General features: G+C 39.8%; 1 protein-coding gene across 1 annotated transcript; it reads left to right on the top strand.

The window, feature by feature from the left end:
* Positions 1–3,259: 3,259 nt before the first annotated feature.
* On the top strand, positions 3,260–7,813 carry LOC307003100 (extracellular calcium-sensing receptor-like; the record flags this gene model as incomplete). The annotated part of the gene is made up of 6 exons (XM_079621213.1): positions 3,260–3,480; positions 3,573–3,864; positions 4,076–4,864; positions 4,950–5,183; positions 5,308–5,431; positions 6,504–7,813. 6 exons carry the CDS (start codon positions 3,260–3,262, stop codon positions 7,415–7,417), a joined length of 2,574 nt encoding a protein of 857 aa, XP_079477339.1. The 3' UTR covers positions 7,418–7,813.
* Positions 7,814–9,548: the final 1,735 nt, after the last annotated feature.

Genomic DNA, 9,548 nt, shown 5'->3' with positions numbered 1-9,548 from the left:
GAGGCGCGTCTTACAGTGGTGGTTGGAGATGCAGAGCGGCTGAAACTGCTTGGTGTCCCAGCGTATAAGAAGCAGACCAATGAGGCGTGTGGAGTGATCATTGCCCGGTTGACATGTAAGTTGCTGCAGGACTGGTGCTGCGCTGACCAGGTTGTCAACATGGTATTTGACACCACTGCGTCAAACACCGGCCATCTCACAGCAGCCTGCATTGCCATACAGCTCTCACTGGGCCGACCACTGCTTTGGTCTGGGTGCCCGGCACCACATTGGTGAGGTACTCTTGAACCAGGTTTTTACAGACCTGAAGGTGGAGTCATCACGCTCGCCAGAGGTTACCTTGTTCACACGTCTGAGAGAGAAATGGAACCTGTTACCACAAGAATAAAGCAGCCAATAGTCCCGCTACATTCCTGGCAACACCGAGCAACCACTCCTGGGCAATTTACGTGCTTAACTTGTCAGGTGCGCAAAAGAAGTCACTGACCATAAGCGAGGTGACTACCATGATTTTGTGCAGCTGTGTCTTGTGTTTCTGGATGCAGATGGTGAAGAGCAGACTGCAGTGACCTTCCAACAACCGGGAGCGCTCCACAAGGTCAAGCTGCTCTATACTCTCAAGCTGGCTTCCCCAGGGCACAATCACCACACAGCAGCAGGTGCCGAAGATTCGGCATTTGCCATTTTCATTACACACATCTATGCAAAGTGGTGGTTGACCTGCGAGAAAGCTGTAGATGCTGCCTGGAATGACCTGACACTACCACCACCTCCAGGCATACAAGGCTATAGATGAGGGCATTGCAGCATCAGCGATCAAGGCGCTGGAGAGGCATCGCTGGTACCTAACAGGTGGATCCAGAATTTATGTCTCTCGATGTGAAGGAATGGGCGACCAATGCTGCGTTAAAAAAAAGTGGTCAATGACTGTGCCGAGCGTGGCGTCAAGCTCATATCCGACTTCGTCGCAGTGGCAAGGAAGGAGCAGCACCTGCAGAATGTGCTGCAGGCAGTTGAACATGACCGCAACCAACAGCCAAACCTTCGCCGCTGCAAAAGCAAACTAATCCCTGAATAGGACGGTTACTCTTGGGTGGCAGGTGGGGAGACGCACTGGCTAGGTTCAGAGTTCAGGTTCCATTTCCTCTCTCTTTCTCCCTGGTGATGTTGCTCAGTGGAACAGACTGGCACAGACTGAGCAATTAAGTTTGAAGTTTAGTTAGTGTCAGCTCTTACCATTAGGCCCTGTTAGTTGCCAGTGAGTTAATTAAACGTTATATGTGTGTGTTCGACATCCATCACTGCTGCACAAATTTCAGGGTAAGGCCACGTGAACATGTCCTATTGACCTCCATTCATTTTGTCTATAGGACAAATGAATGGAGAATCTTGAAAGTTGAATTCTGAGAAATACCCAAGTTGGCCAAAGGGCAAACAAACAACTTTTACATTGATAACCCTATAGAACATGTTACTGTATAAAAGTTCACTGTACTCAACATTTCCTGGTCAACCCTTTGGCAATTAGACTAAAAATTGCACATTTTTCGAAATTTCGCCAAGTTCATGTGTTAGGTGGCACCCCTAAATCTCAATGGAATTCCTCAAAACTTTGCAAAAGTAATTTGTATGTTAATTGGAACAAAATGCAATGCCAGCCAAATTGATATTTTGAAATTAAAATTTCCCATTCAAATTTGATGCACCCTAGCGATCACTGATTGTGATGATCAACAGGTGATGTCAGAGTGCAAACATGAAAGTGTGTGTGTGCTGGTGTGTGAGTGATATGAGTGTCAATGAGTGAGAGAGAACAGAGAGGCAACCCAGATCCTGACAAGAAGCTTAACTTAAGGCGAGACACGGCAGGCAAAAACATCGTTTTTTTTTTCACTGGTCAATTTTGAGATTTTGGGATATTTGTATTCAATAACATGTCTTCTTTCAGACTTGTGGTGAAAAAAAGTCCAAAATACACATTTAGGTCTTTATTTTACTACACTTTGTCTATTTGCGTCTATAGATTTCTCCGAAATTCAACAACAGCTGGCATTCTAAATCAACGCGCTGCTCTGCGATCTCTCTCTGCTTCCTTTAATCTCACACATCGTTGGAAAGCGCGCTCTCTCCTTTACAATGCTGTCGGATCCAAATATGGTCATTTCCTTTTAATCAGCAACCAATCGTGGAAGTATAATGGACATTTATCTCTAAAAGCGAAATCTCATTGGCTGATGTCAATTTCTGACAACGTGATTCGTTCAGATGCATCACGTGACGCGCTCTGACATTTAGATGTGTGTTTTTGACTGTTTTTCTGCTCAGTTGAAGGCCATAAATGCTGTGTTTATAAGTTTTGATGTGATTTAGGTGGTTTGTATTGTTGTTGCTAATGATTTGATAAGATAGTTTGTCAGTAAATAGTTGTTTCCACTAAAAAAGTAAGATTTTTTACATTACAAATCTTTAAATGCCTTTTTCTCAAAATGAGTTTTTTGTCATTCTCCAGTAGAAACATCTCAGCCTATGTAGCATCTATGTACACCAAACTTTCCAGTTATACACTTAGCAGTATCCTGAAGATATGTTCAGAGGGATTTGTTAAGAAATCATTCCTGGCCTGATTTATGTGACATTTTAATAAAAATAAAAAAAATGGCTAAAATCTATTTTTTAAGGCTATGGACAGTATATTTGGATTTCCTAGGTAATGAAAGCATATATCCTGAAATCCCTCTGAACATCTTTTTTCATCTTGTGTGTAATCAAAATAAAAAAAGAATTTTGCACCTGGCTTTATTATATGTTCAGATCTATCTACCGAAAATATATGCAAAATTGCGCATATTTAATGAGATAATGCCTAATTTGCATAATTAAACATACAAATTTCAAAAACTTGTATTACATTTTTGTTTATGAACTTGTGTAAGTAATCAACTGAGGAAGTTGCATGGTGATATCTATTATTTTAAAATTGTACCCTATTCACCTGTAGTGTCTCGCCTTAATTCGACACTGCAATGCAATTTCGTTACCGAAAACCGTGCACTTAATATTTTCAGTGGGGCTTTAACACGAAACCAGAAACTCATGAATATTCATGTAAGCTCCGCCCAGTGTCACAGAAAATCTCGGACACTGAATACTATATTTCAGAACACCACCACTGAGGCATCCCAAAGCATTCAAAGACACACTAAAAGGTGATTATTTCCCTGTAATGCCTCAGAGGCTCCTGATCTGCATACATATTAACATGGCAAAGAGGACTGTGTCTCTGCTGCTGCTACTGCTGCTGCTACATGGGGTCTGTGTACAAGCTTCAGTGGAAGCCTGCAGACTGCTTGGTCAGCCTGCCATTCCTCTACTCTCTGCAGAAAGAGACATCAACATTGGAGCAATTTTTGCAATCCACAGAACTGCTCTGCTAAAGATGCATCCTTTCACTTCCAAACCAGAGCCAACTAAATGCATCAGGTCTGTATGATAATATTATGAAAAAAAAGTTAAATGTGACTCAGATTATTATTTGCAGAATGTAACACTCAAATTATGTTTCATTTTCACAGCTTGAACTTGCGTGAATTCAAATTTGCTCAGACACTGATTTTTGCCATTGAGGAGATTAATAACAGCACACAACTTTTGCCTGGTGTTTCTTTGGGCTATAAGATATATGACTCCTGTGGCTCTATAGCTCAAACTGTCCTCTCAGGCATGGCTTTAATGAATGGTTATGAAGATACTTTGAGTGACAAATCCTGCTTTAGACCACCAGCTGTGCATGCCATTATTGGGGAGTCAACATCCTCTCCCACCATTGGATTGGCATCTGTCGCTGGCCCATTCAACTTACCTGTTGTAAGAGCTCTGATGAAGCACTGGAAGATTTAAAAAACTTGTAAACATAGAATGTTTTTGTAAATTGTTGTAAGTTGTAAATTTTACCAGTATATTTACAATTACAATTTGAATAATACATAGGCAAAATACTGTGGGAAAATAACTGTTAAAATAAATAAAGAATGTGAAAAGTTAATACATGTGGTTAACATACTTATTTTTATTGTAGATCAGTCATTTTGCCACATGTGCATGCCTGAGTAACAGAAAAAAGTATCCAACCTTCTTCAGAACAATACCTAGTGATTATTACCAAAGCAGAGCACTGGCTCAGCTTGTCAAACACTTTGGCTGGACCTGGATCGGGACTGTCAGAAGTCGCAGTGACTATGGCAATAATGGTATTGCAGCATTTGAGGAGGCTGCAAAACAAGAAGGGATTTGTATTGAATACTCAGAGGCAATATTTCGAACTGATCCAGAAGAGCAGATTCTGAAGACACTGGAAGTGATAAAGAAGGGCACCGCCAGAGTGGTGCTGGCTTTTATTGCACTAGGAGATTTTATCCCCCTTGTGAAAGTAATTGCGCAACACAACATCACAGGGCTGCAGTGGGTTGGCAGTGAATCCTGGATCACTTCTCGAACTCTTGCAGAAACAAAGGAATACGGTTTCCTATCTGGAGCTGTGGGCTTTGCTGTAGCAAATGCCAAACTTGTGGGCCTGCAAGATTTCCTAGTGAATGTACACCCTGATCAAGAACCAAACAATGATCTGTTAAAGGAATTCTGGGAAACAGCTTTTCAGTGCTCTTTCAGGAACAGTGGCAGTGGTGGCTGTACTGGCTCAGAGAGACTGGCTGAGCAGCAAAATGAATATACTGATGTATCAGAGCTACGAATAGCAAATAAAGTGTACACTGCAGTATATTCTGTCGCTCATGCACTACATAATGTATTAAAAGACTTCAAATTCTCCGCCATCAGCAGCAAAAGAGAAAGGCTCACAATACAAAAGGTATGTAAGAGCGCACACAAAAATAAATAGATTAATAATGATGATAAAATGAAACATGAGTCGTGTTCTTCATGTTTCCTATCAGGTGTTGGAGTATATGAGGAATGTGAGATTCACTGTGAAGACAGGTGAAGAAATTTTCTTTGATGCAAGTGGTGATCCAGTGGCAAGATATGACCTGGTGAACTGGCAGCCTGCTGAGGATGAAAGTCTAATGTTTAGGCATGTGGGTGCTTATGAAAGCTCATTGCCTTCAGAGCAATATCAACATCTACAAGTTAATCAGGAAAACATGTTATTGGCAGGGAACAGTGGACAGGTACATCGATACTGTAAATACATTATTGTATTGTCTGAAAATATATGAAAGTAGAGCGGTTAAAGCTATTCATTTAATTCAAATGATCACTTAGGTATTTATTTGACAATTATTTTCATCATAGTTGCCTGTGTCCCTGTGCTGTGAGAGCTGCCCTCCCGGCACTAGGAAGGCTGTGCAAAAAGGAAGACCTGTCTGCTGTTATGACTGTATTCCATGTGCAGAGGGAGAAATCAGTAATGGCACAGGTAAAATTGTACATGCTGAATAACTCACAAAAAATGTGATAAAGTGAAGTCTAATATTGTCCATAGGTCAAGTGACTTAATGGCTGCGTTTACACTTGGCATTAACATGCAACCAGTATCCGGATGTTGTCCACATACATATTGAAAAGACAAGTGTAAACGCGTTTCTGATCGGAATGTTATCCGATCAGCATGTCCAGGTTCGGAGGTAGTCGAGGACGCATTGTGATCGGATCTCAGCGTAATGTAAACGCAATCCTGCCATCGTATCGGCATTCACAGGTGGACGTTATATAAATCCCTGTCCAGTCTCCCCACGTGGCTGTCAGAAAATAATGGCCTGACGCAGTTTAGATAAATTAAACTTATTTGAACCTTACAATAAACGTCAATATTTAAAACAGTTTATTTAGACTTACATGATACTGTGTGTAATTTTTCATTTTAATTGTGCAACATTATTTAAACGGGGCGATCGCCTGTACAATCACAGCTGTGCAGTCATGCGATCTTAATGAAGAGCGTACGCTGCTTTGCCAGAGGAATAATGGAAATACACTTTTTATTTTTTTACGTTTGAAATGTTGAATGTTTTTATTGTTTCAGCATGTTTATTAATCTCCCATATAGTCATTGCACGCTATAACCTTAAACCCCGATGATCGATGATGTGACAGTTTAACATGATCAACCCAGTTATTTTTGTATGATCAACTCTGGAAGTATTCCTTCATTCAAAAAACGATCTAATTTGATCTAAGACTGGAGATTGCACAGGAAAGTAAAGTGAGTGAGTGAAAGCAATTGGGACATTGATTAATTTGTATCTTTACTCTTAATTTGGTGTCGTGCTACAGACCTAATTAAAATATAATGCAAAAACAGAAATCCGATCGGTTATCCAGATACAGAGGCTACTTAATATGAACAAGTGTAAACACACCGTGTCCTGACTGGCTAATGATCCGATCTGCTTGATCAGATCATGGTGATCGATTGTTAATGCCAAGTATAAACGCAGCCAATGATGCATTTGATTTGCATTTAATCTTTTCTTGATATTCCTTCACAGATTCTAGTGACTGCTTACCTTGTGATTTGGAGTACTGGTCGAATGAAAGCAAAGACAGATGTGTATTAAAAGTGGTTGAATTCCTTTCCTATACAGAAATCATGGGGATGGTGCTATGTATTTTCTCCTTCATTGGGGTGTTATTAACAGCAATTGTATCTTTTCTTTTTTATCTTCATAAAGAAACACCTATTGTCAGAGCCAACAACTCAGAGCTGAGCTTCCTGCTGCTCTTCTCACTCTCACTGTGTTTCCTCTGTTCACTTACTTTTATTGGTCGGCCCACTGAGTGGTCCTGTATGTTGCGTCACACTGTATTTGGGATCACTTTTGTCCTCTGTATTTCCTGTGTCCTTGGAAAAACAATAGTTGTGTTAATGGCCTTCAGGGCTACACTTCCAGGAAGAAATGTCATGAAATGGTTTGGACCTGCACAACAACGATTTAGTGTTGTTTGCTTAACATTTATACAAGTGATTATATGTGTGCTTTGGTTAACATTATCCCCTCCTTTTCCATATATGAACTTGAGCTATTACAGACAAAAAATCATCCTTGAATGTAACTTAGGTTCAGCTCTAGGTGTCTGGGCTGTACTAGGTTATACTGGCCTGTTATCAATCTTGTGTTTTGTTTTAGCTTTTCTGGCTCGGAAGCTCCCTGATAACTTCAATGAAGCCAAGTTCATCACATTCAGTATGCTCATATTCTGTGCTGTCTGGCTCACATTTATCCCAGCTTATGTCAGTTCTCCTGGAAAATTTACTGTAGCTGTGCAGATATTTGCTATTTTAGCATCAAGTTGTGGTTTGTTATTTTGCATATTTGCTCCCAAATGTTACATAATTTTGCTAAAACCAGAGAAGAACACAAAGAAACAAATGATGGGCAAATCTTCATCTAAATCTCTTTAAAGGATAAGCATGCAATTAAAAATAATCAAATATCTGTTTAATAATAATAATAGTTATAACTGAGTTTACTAAAACAAATAGTTTAATATCCAAAATACTATAAAGACACTTTATAGTCTGATGAACTGGTGTATTCACATATCATATCATGAGTAACAAATGCTGTAAAATAGCAGCAACATTTTCAGGGCTGTCTGACCCATTAGTTCTGCTCTTCACAGGCTATGGCAGGCTCTGCAGTGTAGGCCGGGTCAGCACTAGGGACAGTGGATTCTCAGTGACCATCTACATCACAGCCATGTTCTGGGCCTGCATTATGTACCTCCTTATAAAAAATGATATTGACTTTTTGCATTTAACAAGAAATGGACATTTTATTTGATGCCCTGTACTTCTTAAAGCTTTCTGCATTTTTACAGTAAACTCTGCATCCAATTATTTGCTTTATTATTGTATTTAAATTTATGTACTCAAATGTATGCCTCTTATGTGCATGTATTCTATTAAACCTAATGCAAAACAAATTATTTTATCAAGTAATTTCTTGATTTGTCATTAAATGTGTGCTGATATAACAGCCCAACACCACTCATTTTTTTATTATAATTTTTTTTTTATGATATGAGGCCGACATAGTAAGAGTAGTAGTATGCTATTCCTTATTCAGCTAGTATTTGGCCAGCAGCCAAATCACACTGTAGCCCAAGACTGGTTGCCCACTGAAGCTAAGCAAGGCTGAGCCTGGTCAGTACCTGGATGGGAGACATAGTAGGAAAACTAGGTTGCTGCTGGAAGAGGTGTTAGTGAGGCCAGCAGGGGGATCACCATGTGGCCTGTGTGGGTCCTAGCATAGTGTACACCAGGGGTCGTCAAGTAACTTTGGCCGCGGGCCAATATTTTTTTTAGCCAGTAGATGGCGGGCCAGCTACACGGAGTAGGCCTATGGATACAAATTAAATACTCTTAATGAACTCTGGGTCCGTGTATCATTTCATTTGTTCAATCGTTTTTTCAAAAAGAAAAAAGAAAAACTACTTGTTTTTCCATTATTTATTTCCTGAGAAAAAAATGTCACAGAATAAATTAATGAAATATAAATAACATAAATTAAATAGGACAAAGCCTATCACTCAAATTTCTAAGCAACATAAACGAAAACCATATTGCCCTACTGACAAATGAAGTAAGCTATTTTCTGCCAAACTATTTCAAACATCCTTGCAAATAAAGAATGTTGTTGACTGACAATGATTTCAGTACCAAACAGCTCCTCAGAGCTAGGTGTACAGGTGGTCAGAATGAAATGCGGACACGCTGTCAAAAGATGTCGGGAGTGGGCTATTTTCAGTCAGACCGTCCGCTCCTTCCAAAGTATAGGTACACCTGAGTTCCAACCGCTACCGTCTTTATACTTTAAAATTTAATCCCGCGCCCCATGATTCCTTATGGGCTTTTCACACAGTATGCGGCGGTGAAATCGCTGCGCGGCTACGGCTTTTCTCAAGTAGTGGAAGAGTTTTGTGCAGCATTTAGTGCAAATATGTTTTATCGGGTAATGCATATTATTTATCAGTGTGTTATTGTAAGTTAAATTTGAAGATGAAGAAAGGAAAAGAAAAAATTTATATATTCATCATTAAGTAAATAGATTTGAGATCAAAATGAGTGCAGCCTATATGTTGTGAGCTCATAGTGGAAGCTGATTGGCCATTGAAACTGCACATGGCTCACATAACCAGGTGTGTGTGATTACCAGCAGGCAGAGAGATCTTTGTGAGCAGTGGATGTGCTTCTCCTACCCAAGTTGGGTGGGTGTTGGTGGTTGTAAAGTCAAAAGAGAAAGATTGTTCATTTGCATTGTGACGATTGAGTTTGGAGTAAACCACATGCTGAGTTTGTTCAAAGACTGCTGGGAAAGGCCACAATGTGTTCATCAACTTTGAGATGCTACTGGTTATTAAGTGTCAAGTTATCAGGGTTTCTTTGCCTCAATGTCTGCCCAAACTTGAAAAAGGCTTCAATCAACTTTTGAGGGTGCATGGAATAACTCAAAGCATCTGATTCTTCATCATCGAAACGATTTATTGGAAATCTCTCAACAATGACTTGATCTTCATATATTTATATTTAT

This window comes from Phoxinus phoxinus, assembly GCF_949152265.1.
Source record: "Phoxinus phoxinus genome assembly, chromosome: 8".
NCBI lineage: Eukaryota > Metazoa > Chordata > Actinopteri > Cypriniformes > Leuciscidae > Phoxinus > Phoxinus phoxinus.
This window is presented reverse-complemented; position numbering and strand designations above follow the sequence as displayed.